The 23230-nt window shown below is 38.0% G+C and overlaps 2 protein-coding genes across 11 annotated transcripts in view; one reads left to right on the top strand and one right to left on the bottom strand.

Moving 5' to 3' along the window:
• The window catches only part of VPS13C (vacuolar protein sorting 13 homolog C), an 84747-nt gene extending 67685 nt beyond the window's left edge, over positions 1 to 17062 (bottom strand). Inside the window, exons 1-9 of one of the 2 annotated variants that reach the window (XR_002441860.1) lie at positions 16855 to 17062; positions 16094 to 16137; positions 12405 to 12447; positions 11545 to 11640; positions 10686 to 10787; positions 5233 to 5342; positions 4381 to 4440; positions 3743 to 3802; positions 3056 to 3136 (exon numbers count right to left, since the gene is read on the bottom strand). Coding sequence is in view for 1 of the 2 variants with exons in the window: in XM_021407601.1 (XP_021263276.1) it covers positions 3056 to 3136; positions 3743 to 3802; positions 4381 to 4440; positions 5233 to 5342; positions 10686 to 10787; positions 11545 to 11640; positions 12405 to 12447; positions 16094 to 16137; positions 16855 to 16954 (696 nt within the window). In the remaining variant the exon portion in view is untranslated. The remainder of the gene's footprint in view (positions 1 to 3055; positions 3137 to 3742; positions 3803 to 4380; positions 4441 to 5232; positions 5343 to 10685; positions 10788 to 11544; positions 11641 to 12404; positions 12448 to 16093; positions 16138 to 16854) is intronic. The other variant, XM_021407601.1, reaches the window with a different exon arrangement.
• The window catches only part of LOC110403869 (translation initiation factor IF-2-like), a 52483-nt gene continuing 45407 nt past the window's right edge, over positions 16155 to 23230 (top strand). For 5 of the 9 annotated variants that reach the window (XR_002441863.1, XR_002441862.1, XR_002441868.1 and 2 more), the window contains exons 1-3: positions 16157 to 16656; positions 18476 to 18531; positions 22296 to 22429. Coding sequence is in view for 1 of the 9 variants with exons in the window: in XM_021407622.1 (XP_021263297.1) it covers positions 16357 to 16656; positions 18476 to 18531; positions 20132 to 20138 (363 nt within the window). In the remaining 8 variants the exon portion in view is untranslated. Of the gene's footprint in view, positions 16657 to 18475; positions 18532 to 20131; positions 22259 to 22295; positions 22430 to 23230 lie in introns of those variants that run through there. The other 4 variants (XR_002441867.1, XM_021407622.1, XR_002441865.1 and 1 more) reach the window with 4 other exon arrangements.

Genomic DNA, 23230 nt, shown 5'->3' with positions numbered 1-23230 from the left:
ATACAGCAGACTAAATAAAAATAAGTTTCTCTCATCAAGTGGAATGTTATTACAATTCAATTCAACTTCATTTATAAGTTCATTGAACCTTTATATCTTGCAACAACTAGTGTTCATTAATTTAAAATATTCTAGCAATTGTGTATATTCAGACATATAGTGTAATAGATCAAGTATTTGTTTTTAGAACTCCTTGAAGGTGCTGAGACAACATATTCATAATCTACCCTTCCTCATGTTTATCCCATTAGGAAGCCATTTGAGTCCTCTGGTATTATGCAGTTAAGAGAGAAATGAAAGATATATCGTCAGGAAAATAATGCAACAGCCCGACAGGACTGAGAAATATCATGCTGGAACTGAGTCCTCATCCAAAATCAGGTCTCTTTGCTGTTGCAATTCTTCAGCAGTTTTTTTTTTTTTTTGGAGGATGCTACACAAATACGCAATTCTTTCATCTGGTTTTGGGATTGCAATGGCACTATCAGTTAAAACAGGACACGTGCTTTTAAGAAGCAGTACATATTATGCATTATATGAAGGCAGATGAAGTGCTTGTTACTGTCATATTTTACAAAGACTGTCAATATTAAGCATAGTTTTTACAAGGAAAATATCTTACAGATATAAATTGCTTCCAGTAATTTCTTTTCCCAACTTCTTATATAAAAATGTTTTGTATTTTATAAAAAAGTACATTTGCTCATTAAAAATATTTGCATTTAAATGTATTTTCTGAACTCTAATAGTGAAAGTAAGCTTTTCAATGAGCTTAAGTGCATAACAGCTAATTTCACAAACAGCCATATGCTCATGTTATTTAGATATGAAGACTGTTGTATGAAAGTGACAGACTGCTGTGGATTACACAGCTTATTCCAACTATGAGGCAGACCAATCAACTACTGTGCTAAATCTCATTTCTTGATAATACTGCTTACAACTAAGACTGAAATGGCCTGTCTGGACGGAAGGCCTAGCATTTCAGGAAACAGGATATACTACAGAAAACATTTAAAATGTATTCTAGCCTTTAATGAAGAAAATTCTGAAACAGAGGGGACTTCACAAGCAGCTGAGAGGATTTACACAAGTCATCTTATGCCCACGCCAAATTTCAGTCTTCCCTCATGATGGCTTATTAAGAATTTTTATGCATCTCTGATAAACTAAAAAGGCATAATGGAAAGCACTCTGAGGAATTTTAGCTGTTTAAACAAAGCAAGAGACTGTAGACAGGACAAAGAATCAACGTATTCACAGCATCTTCTACACACGGTGAACTTGCATCCTAATTTTTAGAAAATGAAGATTACCTTACAATGGGAACTAGAACAAAAATAGAAGGAGGACTTAGGTTTCAAGTTTCACATAACAGAAAAGATTCACAGCACATTTAATGACTGGCTGGTTTTACCAGTTTTGAACTATACTTCCTTATTAGTACTAAGTCCATCAAGTTAAGTGTATGTTTTGTTAACAAGAAAAAAAATAAATAAAAGATACCTGTAAAAGACAAGAGCAACAGAAGAAATGGAAACAAGGAATATTGTACAAAGATACACAGAACATTTGCATAACATTTATAAACACGGGGTAAATAATGCACTGTATTTTGCACAGATGTACTTATTCAAACCAAAAATAAAATGCAGATAGACAGCATACATCACATATCTGGCATTCTCCACAGCAAAATGAAACAAATTTCTGATAAACTAAGAAGAGTAGTCATATGTACAATATTCCAAGCCAAGTGACTTGTCTTCATAATCCCCTCGAAAGTTTACTTTCAAAACCTAAAGTATTCATTAATTTACTAGCCAACAGCTCACTAGAATAACTAGTTGCTCCTCATTACCCACAAATAAGCTATCTTTTAACCACATTTACGTAACAGCCATCTGAAACGAACTTAACAGCAAAGGCGCTTTTGCAATCCAGTACTCCTCAGCTGCAGCACAGACGGATGAGGTTTGCCCTCAGCTAGAATTTACGTCTACAGAATTGCCCTATTAATAGTTCCACCTTCCCAGTTTCTCTTCAAAGTAAAACCTCTTTTGCTTTTATTTAATTGTTGCCTTATCTCACGAGTATTTCATAGGCTTACAACGTTACAATTTGCAGTACACCACTACTTATCTAGCTAACAGCAACTCAGAATGCTAACAAATCACAAAAACTACACATAGCCTTCAAGTGGCTCACACACACAAAATAGATTTTCTTCTTCCCCTGTAATTACCATTTTAATTATTTCCAGCACCATCTTTGTCATACAGTCTACCTTAATTATGTCTCACTCAACCACATTTTCAGAAGTCATCATTACTCAGTCTTACTGAGTATTTCCTATTTAAAGCTATGACCCCTTTTAGTCTTGACAAGTGCAGCATACTCATTTTTCCAAATGTGCTCCCCATAAAGAGGGGTACCACCTTCAGAGAAATGTTACATTAACCCCTCTGACTTTTAAGTCAGACAGCAGACAGCTACTACCCATAAGCTATAGTTTGCTAGAAGTAAAAAAGAATAAATGCTCCTTGCTTTATGGTCTTGTTCTTCTGTTTGGCAATGTTCTTTGCTTTATTGTCTTGTTCTGTTTGATTACATCATATTGGTTAGTCCCACCTACATAGCTTAGGTATCTTCATAATATGTAATTTAAGTTCCTGCTCCAATAAGGTTTAATATTCTGAAATTTTAATAACTCCATGTTAATTTACAGTTTTCATTTCAGTAGCTAAAGAAGACCTCATACAGCCCACATATTTGATAAACAATACTAAGTAAGCAGCATGCTACGTCACACGTTAATAGAACTGATCTTACAAACCCAATTTCTTCATCTCTAAATCTACAGCAGTTGGTAACACAGAGTTAACAAAAACTATTAGCTATCAAGGGCGCAATGGATTAACATATGGCCCTGCTACCAGAATAGAGCTGACCAAATGTTTGGGGCTGGGTGTTGTCGAAATTAATATAGCATTGTTTGAAACAATATAATAGTCATGAGACAGAGCACTGCTCAACACCTTTAACTCTGCATTACCAGTATTTGTTCATGGGAGCCACGATAGTACATTTTGCTGTGTACATTCCAGTAAGCACTGAGGCTGTCCAAGCATAACAGCTGCAGAGAAAAAAAAAAACATTCAACAGATTCCATACTCTGTATTCAATATATTCTATGAATTTAGCTTCCATTAAAAAAAAAAATAGCCCACACAACAAGTCTACTATAAGCACTGAGATGCATTTAATCTTATAATTCTATTTTGAAAAGAAAATTATTTGCTCAAAAGCATGCTCTTAGAGTGCACACATTCACACACACTGGTCAAAAGCAAGTGGGGTGGGGAGGAGCAGAAGGGCATGACATGCCTCACTACCAGAATCCCAAACACGTTTTACATATAGACTAGCATAGGAAATGGCAATTTGACAAAACTATTTGAAATCATAGTTACTACATAGATTTCAGTCTTGCTGTGTAATGTTGTTTATGAGCAGATCAGTGTTTGCATTTCACTGGTTAAACTACAGCACTGAAAGGTATGCCTTACTTAAAGCCAGCCTTTTTGGTTCTACTTCTACTTAAATACAAAGCAAAATTAAGAAAAATAGAAGAATTTGCAGTTTTTCCAATTTTTCCTTTGAATTGCAAACTACGTCACTCCAAATATCAGTTGCTAGCTTCTCTTTTTAACCAGTTAGGAAAAAAAAAACAACACATTACCTTGTAAATTATTTTTGTAGCATCATTTAGGATTGAAGGTTTCCAGTTCTCATTTGCTGTCTAAAAGTTCAAAGGGACAAAAGTCATTCCATGATACACCTTATTTAACATATCTGTGGTTTTATACTATTCTTCCAAGCACAGAATAAATCACTTCGGCCCCACCAGATTACACAATTCAACTTCTCTAGAGTGCATACACACAAGTTAATTTTCAACTCCTTATCCTACCCATGAAATCCTATGCATTTATGGCAAACAAGTTAGCTGAAATTCTCTCTCCTCTTTTCTCAAGAGACATGGCAAAATACCACATTCTTCATCACAGTGTAACGTCAGCCTTAATTTATCTACTGGACATGGAAACAACCTTTCCTATGAAATTAAACACATTCAGTTTTAAAGATCACTTGAAACATAAGAAGAAATCGCTAGTCTCAAAAAAGCATGATGTTCCTCAATAATCATCCCTGCTGCTTGTACAAACTTCGAGTACTATTTGCATCAAGAAAAGATTGTCTTACCCTCCATATCTGTATTTTAATTGCATTTTATCAAATGCATGACTTTTCCTTTCTGGTGCCCAAAGATAGGTAAATAAAAAACATGAACAATGCACACATGCACACAAATATTACCAATAAGCTAAGCTCGCCCAATGTCATTCCCAAAGAAATTGGACACTGTGGATCTGTAATCTGCAAAAATAGAAAAAGAATAGCTATTTATCCCTATTCATTGCACACTAAGAATACTTCATTAAAACTAATTGAAATCTTGAGCTGTTTCCTTTGCTTAATCATTCTTGCTGAAGCATTCAATTGGGTCAATACCAATATGGCTGCAGATTAAAGGCTTAGAAATTCAATTCTGAAGTTTTCTTTCCAGTTTTAAAACCTTTGTATAGTAAAGAGCAGAAGAACTATCAAGTACCATGTCTCAGTCAGCTATATCACTTTCTGACTTCCATTCTTCCCACCACTTTGAATACAGTGTCCCTGAAAACAGTCCTAAAATAGCTTTGGGTAACATTCTATGTCCAATGCTTCCTAACTACAAGCAGCTATCTCATCACAAACTGTTTCATTCATTTCCAGGAAGTTGGAATGGGGACAGAATACTACCTATTACCTATTAGGTACTTAACTTTTTGTTTTCCAGCTCATCCATAAGTCCACAAGTACCTGCCATTCTAAATTTCGGTCATTACAATGAGAAATTCTGCATGCACTAATGTGTGACAAACTGTCACCACACACATTTAGTGAGCAAGGCACCACCAGGCAATGCAAAATAGAGATTATCTACTTCACATATCCAGAATAACTCCAGCTTTCAGTTGTACGTGAAGTACTCCATTCAAAGATATGCATAAGAAGCCACAGTAACTTTTTGAAGGTGGTAAATAACAGCTTATCTCTGTGGACTAGACTATAACAATAGCACTAGAGTCAAATTTAAAATGGAGAAAGCATGTGCCAGGTACTTACATCATCTTCATATTTAACATGAATGCCTGTGATCTTGACTTGGACATTTTTTATAACTTGAGTTGCAAGCTTTTCCAAGAAAGTATCCTTCTTCTCCTCCTTCGGTTTATCTGGAAAATAAAATAAATAAACAGCATTCAGTGAAACAAATACATATTAACAACACTAACAGCTATTCCAATGTAAATGTAATGCTTATTCTAATGTGAATACCTAGTACCTGAGTTTTTAGCTGTTTAGGTACTTTTTTTTCTTTTCTGCCCATCCATACTGTGAAAATGTAATATTAGTTTTGTGCATACACCACAACTGTAAGAAAATTTGTCTAATTTTCATTGACAATAGTTCAGCTTACACTAATTTCCAGTTTGATTTTTAAGATATACCTCCCCACTCCTTCCAAGGCAAAAGCCCCTTAGAAGTCCCTCAGCAATTAACTAGGAGTTTCAGAAGAAAATAGGTAATTTAGCACAAAATATTCTAAAACACCCCGGTGAAGATGATGTTTACATAACAAAGGATCGGTCCATTAGAGCTCTTTACAGGATATTGCCTGAGAAGATTAAATAGCTTGCATACTGTAAGTGAAAATGTAAAGATACTCTGCGAGATACTCTAGTTGTTCAGTAGTGGAATTGTACTGTGATCATTTAAGCTAAGTTCATAAGTTCTAAATTCATAAGGTCTAAGCACAAGTTCAATCCAGAGAGTGGATAACCAACAACAGAAAGCTCTCTCTACTTTACGTCCTCTTTCAAAAAGGAGGGGAAAAATAATCAGTGGATGTATATGCAAGACTAAGAGAAACTATTACAAATAGCGTGCAAAATATGTAGCATTAAAACAAAAATCAAAGTCAAGTTTTTTACCCACCTTTTGAGTGATCACGACCTTTAAAGGGTCTCTTAAAATGCTTTTTATATTTTTTACGCTTACGTCCTATTTTCAGCGCAAGCAATTTTTTGGGAAAAGGATAAAATTCAAGTTAGCAAAGCAGAAATGCAAGAAATGTAAGAAAAGACAGAAGAAAGTTTAGCTTGTCAAAGCAGAATGCCTTAGTAAGCTCTCATTAAAAGCTGTTAAAGAATTTCATAGCTGTTAAGGAAGCCATCAGGTACTCCTCATAACACAGAGCATCATTTTCCATCATTCATGTATACATGAATTCACTTTCATGGAAGCAACTGAAGCCTTACCTTTTCTTTTTCTATATAATGTCAAAGCCCCACTAAACCAAGCAGCCAGTAACAACTTTAGATTGAGTATACAAATTGCACTGTGATCAAGGACCTTGCCAATTGCAAGTCAAGGCATGAAATTCACATTTCAAGATTCCTTACACCACATCCATGAGTTTAAGGAGTTACCAATAATCACCACGCTTCTCAGCAAATACACACTCAGACTTTTTAATGAATTCATTTCAGATCTCCAATGTACAAAGCAGATCTGAAAACAGAATCATGACTACTTGTTAGAACCCTGGTGAATATTTTTTTCTGTAATCCAAGCATTTATTTAATGACTTCAGGCAAAGGCATAACTGTCATAACTAAACACTTCATAGAATACTCATATGGGAAAAACATTGAAGTCAAAATCCAGATGAGGCTTCTACCATGCAAATGTTTCACTTCCAAGTTAAGATATTCACAACATACAAGAAAACCCAAAGAGAGCTTTCCAGTAAGATTCTCTCAATAATCAACAGCAGGATATGAAAGTTATTTGAATGAATGACAGCTGAAACTGCAAAAAATGCATACGGAAATAATAATTCTTTAAGAGTTTTATATGAAAATTCTAATTCTAATTCTACATTCTAATATTCACACACAGATCACGGTCAAAACAATCACAACCATTCCACGAATCAAGTTAATGGTCTATTTTTCCATGTTTCTAAAGAAAACCAGTTGGGTAAGTTGTATCATTACGGCCAGAGAGGTGAACAAAAAGGGGAAAAGAACTCAGCAACAGGGCTGCCTGTACTTAACTTTACAAGGTTATAGCATAAGAAGGGTGCGTCCTACTAAAGTAAAATGGGAACAAGCACAAAGGCCAATTTAACTTAGGGGAAGAGCTTCATTTTTGTTTTATGTACTTCACACGCTCCTTCAAAGAAAGGAGGAAGGAGTGCCAGCCAAGACTTTAACTGGTCCTGTACGTACTTACAAAGTGGTCATCCTACAAATAAAAAATAAATGGGCTAAGGGGGAAGGAGAAGAAAACCTATGCCAGTGTTTTAATACTGAAGTAGAATGCTGTCAGCATTTTATGACACTCTTGAATATGACATAGCTGATTGCTGACAGATACCTTCCTAAAGGGTCTCAGTCTTCTTGAACAGCCCTAGTCACTTGAAGTTTCTGCCTGAATCAATAATCATTAAAATCTTATTTCTAGAATCACTGATCTGCATATGTTAACCAAATATGTATGTTTTCTCATTTCCACATTTGTCTGCTTTGGGTTTTTTTGTGTTTCTTTGTTTGTTTTTTAAACATAAAGCTGCAAATAACCATGCATACCCACCAGGCTTGGTGTCCTTGTAAATCAGACTCTCCAACCCATACAAGGAATCTTGTGAATGAGCGCCTTGGTCCACATGGCAGCAAGTAACCAAAAAATGCATTTTGTTTAAAAGAAGGAAATCAGCTCCTGATTTAATGTTACATTCAGCTCCTGGATTAACGCTGAGTTCATAAAACTGGTGTCAAGACAGTATTCACATTGCAGTACCTTGCAACCGGAGCTGCTTCAGAAATATCTAGTTTCAAAGACTGTCTACAAATGCATATTATGTCATTTTCTTTTTACTTCCATTCAGCAAGAGACAAGAGTTTCAAACTTTGGTCTCCATATATGAGTACTGATACTGACAACTAGCGTGGAAAATAGGAAGTGCTTTGTCAGTTTCTGTTAGCAGATCTTGCTATCACTTCTCTATCACATTACACTGACCACACAGAGATATATTTGTTCAACATTTGAATAGCGTGTTGAAAGAAAATATCCCTAGGACTGACGTGCTGAATTAAGATTCTACACACTTAATGTCAGTTGAGTACTAATCGGAAGAACAAATACAGCCAAGAATTCACAGACCCAAAAACATTCCATTCTGTTATTTCCCAGATTTTCACCATCTATTGTGAGCTCAAAAGCTTTTGGGAAAAGCCGAATTTCTTATTAGTTTACAGGACAGCTGAGCAACTTAGACCCCAATAACTTTATATCTAGCAAAGAGGAGAGATATCCCCATACAAGAATCGGACAAGTCCTCCTGATCACAATAACCTAGAAGACCTGAAAATCACAAATAGCAAAGCTACTGTACCACTGAATGAGGCTGCAGAAGAACTGCAATTTCGAATAATCCAATTCGAATGTTCCTCTAGTTTTTGACTCCCCACAACAGAAACTTAATAATGCAGCCTTGCAAAGCATGACCACAAATCTAATTTTAGCTCTTCACATGACAAGTGGATCTACTGAGGTATCATTTTAAGAAAATTCGTTTTCAAAGCCCTGCAAACATTGGAGGTATTAAATCTCTTTCAGAAATACAAAGGCTTTGCTGCAGATGCACTAACTATTGCACGAAGTTCCTGATCCGCAATTCCTGAAGTGTTGCCTATTAGGTTAAATTCTTTTTATATTATCCCTTCATCCCATTGCTACTGATGCAAAGAATAACAGCTTAGGCATAGCTGAAACCAAGGTTAAACTTCTATGAACATTCCTTCTGTATAAAGTAACAGTTGCAAAATTCATCCACTGAAGTAGCTTAGCTCACATATCATTTCTGACTTATCAAAGACAAATAATAAAGCAAGGTTTATTTCTGCATTCTGTGCAGATTGCCTAATTGCTGCATGAAGGACTGCAAATGTTTATTTCAAACTAACAAAATAGGAATAAGGCAGTGGAGCATCCTGAAGCTGGAAAATAAAACAAGCAGAGAGACTACAATACAGACTATCTTTCCCCAAGTATTCTAAGGACATTTCATTTTCAGGAGCTTTTCCAAGGCCAATGACTTGGAGCATTACTATTTTCATAGAGATGCATCTTATCAACCATCATACCTCCTATCACACAAAACCTTCAGTAATCATGTCTTTACCCTAACACATATTGTTACCTGCCATGCTGTCATCAGTTCTGAGCTTGGTCTCTGTCCAAAGTAGCCTAATTCATACCACTATTCTAACATACGTACTTGTTACAACAAAAAATAAAACCAGACTAACCAGTCTGAAATGGTCAATTATTTTAGCCAATCATTTAATTATTAAATTCTTAATGATCTAGATCAAAACTTTAAGTAAAGTTTACTGTCTTCGCGTTCAATTGTTTTATTGTGTCATTATTTATTTCCTCATCAAGACAATCTCATTTCTTACACCAGTCCCAATGCAGTATCATAGAATGTCTTAGCTTGGCAGAGACCTCAAAGATCATCCAGTTTCAACCCCCTTGCCAGGGCACGGTTGCCAACCACTACATCAAGCTGCCCAAGATCCCATCCAACCCAACCTTGAATACCTCCAATGATGCAACACTCACAAGCTCTCTGGGCAATCTGTTGCAGTGCCTCAGCACGCTCTGAGTAAAAAATTTATTCCTAACCTAAATCTCCCCTTGTTTTGTCTAAAGCCATTTCCCCCTTGTCCTATCACTATCAGACCATGCAAAAAGTCAGTCCCCCTCCTGCTTGCAAGCTCCCTTCAAGTACTGGAAGGCCACAGTAAGGTCTTGCGGAGCCTTCTCTTCTCCAAACTAAACAAGCCCAGCTCCCTCAGCCTTTCTTCATAGGAGGTTTGCTCCAATCCTCTGAGCATCTTCACTGCCCTCTTCTAAACCCGTTCCAACAGTTCCACATCCCTCCTGTTCCTCCTGCTCACACTCCCTGTTCCTCCTTAATCTCTCTACCTTCTCCTTGAGCTCTGCCACCATGACCACCATACATCATATATCTTGCACCATACATAAAAAACCAGCAGAAACTGAAATGAAGGCATTATTGTTGATATTTTTTGTGAAAAATATTAAACCTTTCCACTTTCCTTTAATGTTTCTTTTGAGCAAAGAATGACTTCTCACGTGCAGCTCTAAAATACTATTCAACATCCATTACTGAAATTCTAAAGAAATAAACATTTCCCTCATGAGATGCAGTTGCTGTCTTCGGTCCTATTCCCAAAGAGCTTTATGAAGAAAACCATACCAGATAACTGAATTCTCATTTCCAATGGACAAAGAAATGGTAAACAAAATGAGTAACACTTCTTAAGCTTAAAGAGGCTCTTTCCTCCTTAGTTTAAAGCACTGTAGTAAGAATAGCAAGACACTTAAAATTTATTAAATTGATCACAAAATGAGACTTCTCTTTTGTAGCAAACTAAATCCCCAAATTCCATCGGAGTTTTGCATTATTAACTTGGTACCTTTTTCGGCTGCTTTCTGCAAGGCTTCCTCAATTCTGGCCAACTCCTTTTGTTTATTATCTTGCAAGTATTTTTCTTCCTTCTCTGCATCATATTTAATGCCTGTAAGCCAAGTTGGGACAGCATTACCCCAAATTTCAAATTATGTAAACACGTAATCAAGCAATGTGCACTATATTGAACATTACGTTGCAAAATGTCATTTTAAACAAAGGCTATTCTAGATGCTGAAACCTCCATCCTGCCTCTGAAACTGGCATTTTAACATAGCAGGATACAAAAGATTGCACCAACATTTAAGCACTGTTTTATAGGAGTACGTTTCCATGTATAATGAAGTACCTAAATGTGGTCTGCACTATGCAACTCAGGTTCTGATTTCTACGACACATGTATGTGATAGTCTAGAAATTTTAAAGTTCCCTTCTTATAAGCATCTGATTTCAGAGAAAACAAATTAAGTTCTCTGATCTTCTCCTCTCCCTAAAAATCACTTCTAACAGAATTACCACTTTTGATTGTTATCAATTTTTGAGCAAACTATATCCTGCAACAGCCAAAAGATAAAAACTGTGAGAGAAGAGTGGATTCAAGATAAGTACACACCAAAGAAATCATGTTTGTTAAACTGAACTTAGAATGAATGGATACAACCAAGACTTTCCATTAAGGCAATCAGTGCTCTTTTTGCTTACCATTCTTCCACTCACTTCCCTGCATTTGTCTAGAAACTCCCCTGGGGGAATGGAGTGTAAAAACAGCAGCTTATGTGAACTAATTTTTGGTATATACTTAATTTATTGGTACCCTTAGATACTTATCTCTTTGATTACTTCACTATGTTGACAAGATTACTTACTTGCTCCAGGAACTATAAGAAGATATAAGCCCTCTAGAGTTGCAACAACTGCCTCACCATACAGGTTCTTCCAAGGAATCTTCAGAGTCAGTTTATCTACATAAAGCAGATAAAAGTTACATCAAACAAAAACCTATGCTGTGCTTAGTTTGAACATACAGTGAAGGTTATTAGTTCTACTTCTTCATGTACTAAATGCCTTAGAAGTTGAGGAGAAACTGCATGGGTACACCTTTTATAAAGCCCTTGGAGTTCTAAAATATATGCAGAGAAAACACAAGCAAGAAGATGCAGTTTTGAGTCCAAAGACTTCAGATCAAAAACTGAGATTGTGACTGGATTTTAATTCACTGGTATGAATATGATTTTCCCAGGGAAGTATAAGGAGGAATAGAATACATTTCTTTCCAAAAAAACATTTCATTTGAAAAAGCAACGCAGACCTTCAGGGAAAGAACTTTTAACAACACGTATCTAAGAGTTGCTAAACTCTTGCCACGTTTGCCAATCTTTCAGCAATTGTACTTAAGTTCTTCATATTCCTAATCTACTCTTTCAGGAGTCACACACATTGTTGTTTTACTCAACAGGTCCCTTGATCATCCGCATACCTGTGAAACACTTTTCAGATATGTTTTTCATACTCAGCCTATGAAGTTACACAAACAGGGTTACCCAGGGAACTTTTTATCATTTATGTAAGGCAGCCACATTAGACAACTACACTACCTTCAATGGCAAGTACTACTACAGAGATCACCTAAGAAAGCTGGATCAAAGAAATTCAAAGGCAAGACTGATCTTGAGGCCAGTGCTAAAACTTCCATTTTAAGTTTTACGTTGAAACAAAAAAAACTCACCTATGTGGCCAACTTTGACTCTGAAAGGCACATCCAGCTCACTCTGTAAAAGAAAAACAAGCATTAAACAGATTCATGTACTGTGAAGGAAACTTGGTTCACACAGCAGAACTATTATCCTGATTTCTCTTAAAACTGTACACACAGAATTGAAGTTCCAGAACAGATGCAGTTCTCTGTATGACATAGGTATAATTAATCAGCAATGCCCATGTGAACACAGGAATCCATGAATACAGTCGTGCTCATAGAAAGCCAAAAAACAAAGGAGTTATACATTTCTAGCAGCTCTTTAATACAAGTATGATAATGCTTTGCTCCAAAGGTTACTTGAGAAGTAAAATTTCATCTACATATGAGAATATATTTTTACTTTTTTGTTCAGTCATCCCTTAGGTCTTATCTTTTTGATAATCAGTACAGCAATTAGAATTTATATGTTAAAAACCTCAGTAACAATATTGAGTTCTTAGTAAAACACCTGCCAAACATCAAGAACAGTATAGACTCAAATATCTGAGGAAGACATGACGAGTGAACAATTACTACCATCAAGTAAAAACCTCATGAAGGATCCCATCTACATAGTGTACCGCAAAAACAGGAATATAACCACTGGCTAAAAGAGAGACAAAATAAATAGAAAGAATAATAAAAGAGAGAAAGAAAAGATAAAACTAAAAATTAAGACATAAGGATTTAACTGTTCTTACAGACAAATCCCAATTTCTAGTTGGTACCACCTGCTGCAAGTTTTGTAGCAATGATTTGGGTAGTATAAGCCCGAGAAAAACACAACAGGTTGTTACAGAGTTTAGGTCATAGTTTGTCATCCAGCATTTTACATTATGACTGAGAAATAGGATAAAGCTGGAGAAATCCATCAAGAAGAAATTATTAACATCACTATTCCAAGTGTTTAACAATATAAAAATATAATATTAATGGGAACTGCCACATTAGACTTCTCATTATAGCTAAGGTCACATAAAGCAAAACAACATCCTCAAAGGAAAAAATAAAAATGTGTTTCAAACGGACATTTCAGCATTTTGTCACCAAATATAATCTTTTAACATATTTGGGGATTATTTTTCTTATTTTTACATTTCCAAGGCGCATAAGAATCCATATGTAATATAATTTTACACAAATTTATTTTAGAAATCTTACACTAATATTTGTTCACTTTGCATTAGCTGTAGTTTAAATTTGACAGAGTTCTGATAAACTTTCATTTTAATGAACTGCCCTTTTACTAGGAAAATAAATTTGCAAGAATAACACTAAATGCAACTATTTGCTCCTGTCTCCTTTTCTAAAGGGGTTTCTTTACTGATATTTGAAATGTACCACATTTATGAGAAATTGGAAGCTAATTATATTCTGATGGGAAACCTTAAGAGGAAAACAAAAATGATCCAGACAGCAGCAGACAGACAAACTACAAAAAGATGAAGTTTTATTATAGCACAAACCTTTAACTCCTTTTTCAATAAGCTCTCTAAATGCTTCTCTAAAAATGGTACTCAATACTAACTTTATTTTAATTACTTTTGAAAAAAATGTCCTTCATATTGCAACTGTACATTAGTCAGAAATCCCCCTTATCTTCAGGTCTTGAACTTTTCTCATCTTTCCTTGAGCTCTGATCAGTCACATATAACCATTTTCATACATAACAACTGCTAGATCTGCAATCAACCATGTCAGCACCATAAGGAAGATTTACATACAAATTAGATGGTATTTCCTTCCTTACCTACTTCCTTTCTTAACTACTATATTATAAAGATGCTTTTGTCAAGGGCTGTAAGTACAAAGTTATCAGTAATGGGTGAAAGAGGAAGTTAAGATACGAAATTTCAGAGCAACTAAGAAAAAAACAGTGATGTCAAGCAAAAATTCAATGTTTTCCCTCATCTTCCTGAGAGAAGAGTTAAACACACTGAAGTTTGTTGTAAGAATCTTTCAGTAGTGCAGCTGTTCATTAGCTCAGAGATGGAACACAATAATCAACCACGGCTTATTGGAAGCTCTTTCTTGTTTTTCCTTCACTGTTACTCCTATTTTAAAAGGAACCAAACATTTAAATAACCATATTACATGGTTAATCAGCATGTACCTATTACATTCAGACTGTACACATCTCAAATATGTCACTCTCAACAGTTTCAACTGAGAATCAACTTACATAGCCATAAATACAAGCCTTTATTTCATCAACGGATAGAACGTTTTCTCCCTTCGTACCTACATCAATAAACACAGCATCACAGTCTCTCAGAGGACCTCAGTTATAACGATCTGCAGGAGTCAGGCTTTGAAAATCCATTTATTCAACACAAGCAGAAAAAAAGAATACACAGACCTGTGCATATCAACTATTCCTAATAAATTGTTCTGAACCATACAACCATTGAGTGCTTGGACATACAAGTGATAAAACCTATGGAAGTCTATACTATGACTTTACGGAAGTATGATTATGCAGCAGCAATCACAGAAGAAATTAAGTTCTTTAGCTTGTACTGGAAGACTAAAGCAGTAACAGAAACGCACAAACATTTTGGAGTTTTACTATTTCAAGCTTCAAATACTAGGACAGGTGATATCTATGTAGAATCATAGAATTGTTAAGGTTGGAAAAGACCTCTGAGATCATCTAGTCCAACCATCAACCCATCACCAATATTGCCCACTAAATCATGTCCCTCTGTACAACACCTAACCTTTTCTTGAACACTTCCAGGGATGATGACTCCACCACCTCCCAGGGCAGCCTGCGCCAACACCTAACCACTCCTTCTGAGAAGAAATTTTTCCTAATACCCAACCTGAACTTCCCCTGGCACAACTTAAGGCCATTACCTTCCGTCCTACTGCTGCTATCTGGCACAAGAGGCTGACCTTGCAGGGAGTTGTCTCCCCTGAGCCTCCTATTTTCCAGACTGAATCATCCCAACACCATCAACCGCTCCCCATAAGACTTGTGCTCCAGAGCCTTCACAGCTTTGTTGCCCTTCTCTGGACACGTTCCAGGGCTCCAATGTCTTTCTTGTAGTGAGGGGCCCAAAACTGAACACAGTGCTCGAGGTGCAACCTCACCAGCACCGAGCACAGAGGGACAAATACCTCCCTGTCCTGCTGGCTACACTACTTCTGATACAAGCCAGGATGCCATTGGCCTTAGCCACCTGGTCACACTGCTGGCTCATGTTCAGCTGTTAACCAATACCTCCAGATCCTTTTCCTCCACGCGGCTTTCCAGTCACTCTGCCCCAAGCCTGTAGCCATGCATGGGGCTGCGGTAAATGAAATGTAGGACCTGACACTTGGTCTTGTTGAACTTCATCCCACTGGCCTCAGCCCATTGATCCAGCTTGTCCAGATCCCTCTGTAGGGCCTTCCAACCCTCAGGCAGACTGATATGCAGAAAACGTCAGGAAATGTACTTCAAAACACTACTGGTAATTTCTCAGAAGCGCTCTTCTTGGACACATGATTTAACCTGTGGCCTCTTTTCCCTTGGCTCCAATAACATTAGCAACATTAGAAGCTGTTAACCAAGTACCACTTTCAGTAGCAAGCAGAGAAGGCATACTCTGTGAAATGAGACTACAGTAAGCAGCCCCAGCGCTTAGTCAGGGGCTTCACCAATACAACTTGAGAATTACTGGAATACTTACTAGCGCATTCTCCTTTATTTGTAAGTTGTCAAGTGCCACATTACCTATGTGGAAGAAAAAAGTTCAGTGATTCCAACAACTACACAAAGCAAGCTGGAACAAGGAAAACAAAAGCATTCTTCCAAATATAATGTATAACATCGGGGAACACAGGCACACCAAGCCATACATGATGATGAATGCACATGTACCACCTGAGTGCTTTAACACCAGACTTCCTAGGGCTATACTGTTCATAACATAGGTGTGAATCATTCACCACCATGGCAATCAAGCTGAGAAGAAACGCTTCGGCCCCTGGGGCACGTACGGCCCCCACAAGAGGCAGCCGCCGCCCGGGCAGCCCCAGCTCCCTCAGGGGCACCGCCCGCCGCTGGAGGGCGCCAACAGCGCGGGAAGCCATGGCCCCACCGACCACCGCCGCCCCTCACGAGGCAGCAACGCGGCCCCCCGCCGACCGACCGCCCCCCGGGGGGTGGTCCGCGGACCCGAGCCAACCGACTGCCCCTCAGGGATGCCGCGGCCCGCAGAGCGACCGCCCTTCGCGGGGGAGCGAGGAGGAGGTAGGCTCCGCGGCCGCAGGCCGCCCGCCCGCTCCTCACAGGGGCCGCCAGCCCGCAGCCCGCCCGTTCGTCACAGGGACCGCCAAACCCTCGGGGGACCGGAGCCGGCGAGACCCGCTCCTCGCGAGGAAGCGCCCTTCCCGGGTGGCAGCGGCGGCCCCGCTGCGCCACAGAGCCGGGGCGGAATAGGCTCCTTACCCCCCCATATGCCCAACTTGAGCTGGGATTTGTTCAGGTTCTCCACATAGTCGCCCAGGAAGCGGTTCAGCAGATCCGCCACCACCGACTCCAGCACCATGGCGGAGGCGGGCCCGCCGTCCGCGGCCCACCGGGAGCGGAGAGCAGCGGGGAGGGGAGGGAAGGAGGGGCGGCGGGGCGCGGCGCGAGGGAGCGCCAGGCGCGTTCCCGCGGTCAGGTGACGGGGCGGGGCAGCGCAGCGCCACAGGGAGCGCCGGGGCGGCGCAGGGGCTGGGGGTCGGGGGATGCGTGTGGGGCGGCTGCGGAGCCGGAATTTGGGGAGCTACGGGCGGGGAGAGGAGCAGTCCCAACCCGCGGTTCCGAGGCGGGGAGCAGCGCGCTGAAGGCGGCGCGGGGAGCGCGAGGGTCGCCTCGAAGTGGTGCCCCCTGGAAGTTCTTAGGGCGCACAGAAAAACTCCTTTCTGCTCACGCAGCCGCCCAAGAGACGTGAAAACTGGCAGAAAAGGGGAACAAGAGAAATGAGTGCTGGCAATAGGCCTCAAAAATACATGAAAATAAGGTAACACTGAGATGATCAGTAAGGGAGGCAGGCAAATGCTGCTTTAAAAAGCTGATAAAAACATGGTGGAGCTGAGTGCAAGGATGTGTTAAGAAACCAAAGCTGAAGAATTTATGTCAACCGATGAAGATCTGTCAGCGGCTGTTACCCCTCGGTGCTGTTACAACCCGTGTGCAGGCTCCCTCTGCTGTAGCGGAGGGGAATCCGAAGAGCTGACTTCTTTGTGCGAGAGGCACGTACATGAGATCACCCTCATCTAAGTATTGATCTGTTAAATCTGTCTGTTTAATAAAGCATACAGCCAGCCCAGAGCAGGCAACAACACAAGAGGGTTCCTTATTTAGCGCTGTATCTCAGTGCATCCCAGATCTGTACATTGCTGGGAATATGTATGCCTCACTTTTCCACAAGCATTTTTCAGTGTTAAAGATTTAAAGCGTGAGGCAGACCATTACGTCACTAAGACCAAAGTTCAGGTCTACCTGTGGTTGTTGAACACAATGATCTGTGTGATTGGATGGGGGAAGTTGTATGACAAAATGCTGGAGATGCACAGAAATCATGGAAAGGTTCATCAGTGGGAAGTTTCACCCTTGTATACCTTTCTGTAGGCACCCACTGGAGATCACTGCTGTAGCAGAGCACACTGAACGCCATTTCCCTTGCACATACTGTGGCAGTTCTTGGACAAGCACTGTCAGATGCTTTATTAATAGTCACTGTATTGATCAAAATCATCTGTGCATGCTGTATTCTGGCCCTTTTGCAAGGCTGGTTGGTGCCTGTATGTGGATAAGTTGGTTTTATGTTGAGTCGTTAGTGCTATTTCTGTTCTTTCAAAGAATTCTACCTGTGTCAACCCAGAGGTGATTTCAAAGAAAGACATGATGATATCTGACATGATTACTGTAACAGATAAGAGTTTTCCTTAGAGGATGGCATTAAAGTACCACATTCTCATTTTGCGCTCAGTTTAGCTTCAGACAGGAAGAAGAAATTCTAATTAATTTATAGAAACTACAGAAGGTGACAGTAATTTATTTTTTCACTTCTTCCATGCAGTGCTGTATGCTCAAAGCCATTTGTATCCCAGGGAAGCGTCAGCGCAAGAAAAGAAGGTAGGAAATTGTGTGCAGAGCTTCTGCTGCCAGTCTGATTGGTAACAAACTTTCATTTGTGATTGTTATATTATAACTTTAAAAGACCTTCACTTATTATGCTTCCTATATACAAACCATGGCTGAATAACTCAGCTTTGAACAAAAGCTAATCAGTGACAGCTCACCCTCTTAGTGTATATAAATTTAAGAGCAATTGTGAAAATCAATAGCACCAAATGTTCTCTATAAGAATTTTATAATATAATCAAGATGATAAATCCATTTTCTATGCTTCTCATAACAGTTATAATGATTTCTGCACAGAAAATTCTGCAGAGATCAGTTTATCACAACTATAAATTGTTGGATAACAGGTGAAAACAGCTTTTTTGTGGTCAAATCATTTTCTAATTAATCAAAATGATTTCTGAAAATCATCTTCTTGTAGCATGTAGTTGAGAAAATAAAATTTCTGTTGTTGCTTACAAACATTCTTTCCCAACAAACACAAATATGTGGCCTAGTGCATGAAAAATTGCTCACAAAATACCTGGAACAGGACTGCCAGAAAGCCAAGTCTGTGTCGAACATCTTGTTTCAGTAAAATCTACATATATTTCAAAAACAAAATAAAAGGAAAGGAAAACGGAATGGAATTATGAATGGACAAACTGTGAAGAAGGCAGTTTACATAGATATTAGCTGTAGACATATATGCAATTTCTTTTGAGCACTGAGGTATCTGGAAAAACAGATTCAGAACAGAAACGTTGGAATTTGCTTAACATTCACTGATTGCACAGATCATGTTCATTCACTGCAAGGAAGAACCTATGTGTATTCTGCCCATTTTTTTCTAAATGCCAACATTGAATAGGCATTATTGCTTTGATAAATATGAATAGGGTCAGTAGTTTAACTCAGCTAAAAGTCCTCAAAAACATGCTCCTTGTGTACTATGGTAGCACTTCATTATTTCCTAATAAGAAACCATAAACACAGCACTGTAACCCTTAACTTTGTGTTTTTCTATTTGTATGGCAAGATTTGCTCAGTTCCCTCAGGTAGAACTTCCTGCAGAAGGTAGCCTAAAAGAATAGGAAATCTACACTGAAAGTATCAGTTTAAATCTTTAGTTTTATGAATAGAAATACACATTGAAATAACAAATATTTGTTTGGTGTTGCCTGTTACGCAATATTGCACTCATAAATAAATATAACAGTCACAGCATAATGCTAATCTGAGGCGGGTACATGGATTGATCACTTAATAACCCGGCTTTCTTCTCATCTTTTACTGCATTAATATTACAAAATCTCCAGCTCCTGCCATCTGACTGTTGGCAAGTGAGCAGATGGCAAATTTTATCCACTATACCTCACTAAACAGAGTGCATGCCTGTTAGCAGTTGGGAAATCAGCCAAGTAACGTAGCATCAACTCTCCTCATTACAAAGCCTCCAAGGATTAGAGGACTTTGTGATGAGTTAGAGCAGGTTGCCAAGAGCCTTGTCCGTACAAGTTTTGAAAATGTCCAAAAATGGTTACATCGCAGCCTCGCTGAGCATCCTGCTCTTTATCCATTCAAATTCTGAGAGGTTTTTTACTTTTTTTAGATGCTGAGAATCTCCTGTTATTTCATGTTTTATTGTAACATTCTCAGAAGTTGTAACTTTATAAAGGCATATATTTTAGACAATGGATGCAACAAGTCAGTATTGATAATTTTGCCATCCTTTTTTTCTAAACATGGTAATAATAATAATACTGTGGAATTAATACTATTTTATATTGTTGGATTTTTGTTTTTCATTTTTATACTGACTTTATTTTTCACTGTTTTTAGTTTTCATGTGTTTACAAAAGAATAAATACTGCATATATACCACATGGTAAGAAATAACACTGTGTCTGTAAATGAGGCTACATGTACAGTCTTACTATGACAGGTAGTTTTCAAGGGAGTTCAAAGCATCATTTCCTTTACCTACTGTATCTTATCTGTGTCTAGGAGATTTCTGAATGAGAACCTGCATTTTTGCATGAGATTTCTAAGCCAAGAGGCTTGGTCTTTTTGATCAGTATTGATCACATGTATGTCATACCATGTGAAATGTGAATTATAAATTACTTCAATATCTTTAAGTAAGTTGTATCTTGAAATTAATCTAACTTAATTTTTTATGAGGACTTTATTTGATGATATTTCTGGAAATCATAGTTTTTTTCTTCAGTGGTGTGCCGTGAAGATGAAAAAGCCACTAGCTATGTAAGAAAATTGCTTGAAAGAAAAATGAACTTGTTTCAGTGAATAAATTGCCTTTGAGTGGGGAAAGAAGCAATAATAATCTAGTCTCGATAAGTGTATTTTTATTCACTTGATAAGAATTTTTTACTTAGCCATTGAGAAAGGACACGTGAGTATCTATTAATCCAAAGCTAAGCAATTTAACTTGATAAAAATGTCAGTTATTTGCACATTCACTTGGATGTTTTAACAGTTTTCCAGCAAACTCTCAAAATGATGATGACAGAATTGTTCAAATAAAAATTTTTGAGTGGCTTTTTTGGCAAAGCACTGACTGATTTTGAAGAAATGGGATGCTGGAAGGTAGCATGTTCACTTATTTATTATCAGCTGAAGTTTGCTTCTTAAGTGACTAAGAGAAGAACAGGGGATGTTGCGATCATAATACCTATTGTTCACTAAAAATTCCAAATGTCTCACTTAAATCAAAAGAAAGAGTTTCTTCTCACAGAAGTCTCATTTACTCCAGACATTGCTGTACTGGACTATTGCTTTTGGTTAAAATAAATATATCTCTAAACAACAGGAAATACAAAATCTTTATTGTCACCTACTTTTTACAGCGTCTATTTATTAGATATCCTAAAATTTTCAGGATTTTACTTGAGGCTGAAAATATGAGATACCTTATTTGGTAATGCATTTCACCAACTGGAGGGTCAGACAGACGTAACAAGCACCAAGGTTAACTAATAAAGTAATAATTGTGGTTCAGATACTTGTTTATTGAGTGTTCCCCAGAAGGTTTGAAAATGTAATCCATGAGAACTTGTTCATGAAAATACACTGAGCCTAGCAACCATGACAATCCTAAAATGTCTTATTTGCCAGAAAGCTTGTAAGTTCTCCCAGATGGAAGGGACTTGTGGACATACCAAGACAACGCCTTTGATATTCCTCATTGTATAACATGTATAATTTTGCCAAGATACCTTAAAAAATCTATAAGCAAAACCAACTGAAAAAAGTGCTAGGTAAACAACGTAATAAATTGTCAGTTAGGCCATGCTCAGTGAAAAGGAGAAGGATACAACCCGATCTCCCTTATTTCTGTGTTATTGTCTCGTTCTAACAACAGGAAAGGAAGTACAGGCAAGCAAGAGGGAAGAAGTCTGGGTGGGGAAGCAGAAAAATTTCTTTACAAGAAAGAAGAAGGCTTCCATACCAGTTGTTCCTTTGACAGAAAAAGCAAGAAAAAGCTTGTAACAGCTAAAAAACTGCAAAAAAAAGTGAATTTCAACATAAATTCTAGTGACTTGCTACATTAGTCATTTCAACAAATCGAGGCACTGCTGCATCAAAGGAGGAATCTTATCGTTAATTATAGTATTGTTAGTACGAGTAGCACATTTTTAGAAGTTTAGTTTCTTATTTTTTCTGTTATTGCAAATCTATGTTTCTTGATGCAAATGTGCTCTTTTTCTCCTTTACTCTTAATAATGATATTGACCCAGGGTTCGTCTTGTACACAGGCAGGGTGCTCCATGGGCTAGAAAAACTTTTATTCAAAGCTGAACTTCGGCAAACTTCTCCCCAGTGGGTCACAAGTCCACAAGACACTGCAAGGCAATCTGTCATCGCACTGAAAGGGCATACTCGTGACCAGGTAGGCTGCTAATTGTGGAGAGAGGTCTTTCCATACAGCAAGAGTGCAGAGTGTAATCTCTACTGTAATCTCTCATTACCAAAGAACATGGCCTTTATTTTTATTTCCATTTCACTGTTGAGACCAACTAGTCATATGAGAATAAGCCTTTGAGAAGCATTTTTAAAGCTTATCTGATTGCAGGATTTATAATATTTAAATTTCCAGTAATGGTAAATGTGCTTATCATTCCAAGTCTATTGTTTCATGTGCTTAATATAGATGTACATTATGCTCTGATTCTCATGTAGAAAGTATGTGTGTATGTGAATATAAGTGGCAAGTTATCAGTTGTCTCATAAATAAGGCACTCAAAGGTTAGGTTTCAATTTATAACACTGAAATATAGTTCTTGAATTAGAAATATATATATCCACCTTTAAGTTCTCTATCTTTTAGTTCTACTCAACTGAGAAGGAGTATTGAACAGCCCAGGCCTGACTTTAAAAGCAAGGTCTGCCTTTTAACTTTCACTTTTCTATTCATACTTCCCTATCCTCCACTACTCACCAAGAATGGCAGCTATTTTCCAAAATCCTGCACAGCCAACATCCCGCTAACAGATCCATATAGGTAATGGTAGTGATGTAGTGAAATCTAAACTTCATTTCTTTTGGTAATTTTAATAATGATAGTTCATAATGTGGTAGATGTCAAGTTTGGCGCTTAGATTGTGCTAAATCCAAAGTTTTAAATTCAATGCTGTAATTTAACTCTGCCAAATCTGAAAGCAGGGCAGGTGGACTGAGTGTCATGGTTTTA

The sequence above is a fragment of the Numida meleagris genome, chromosome 9, assembly GCF_002078875.1.
Source record: "Numida meleagris isolate 19003 breed g44 Domestic line chromosome 9, NumMel1.0, whole genome shotgun sequence".
Taxonomy (NCBI): Eukaryota; Metazoa; Chordata; class Aves; order Galliformes; family Numididae; genus Numida; species Numida meleagris.
This window is presented reverse-complemented; position numbering and strand designations above follow the sequence as displayed.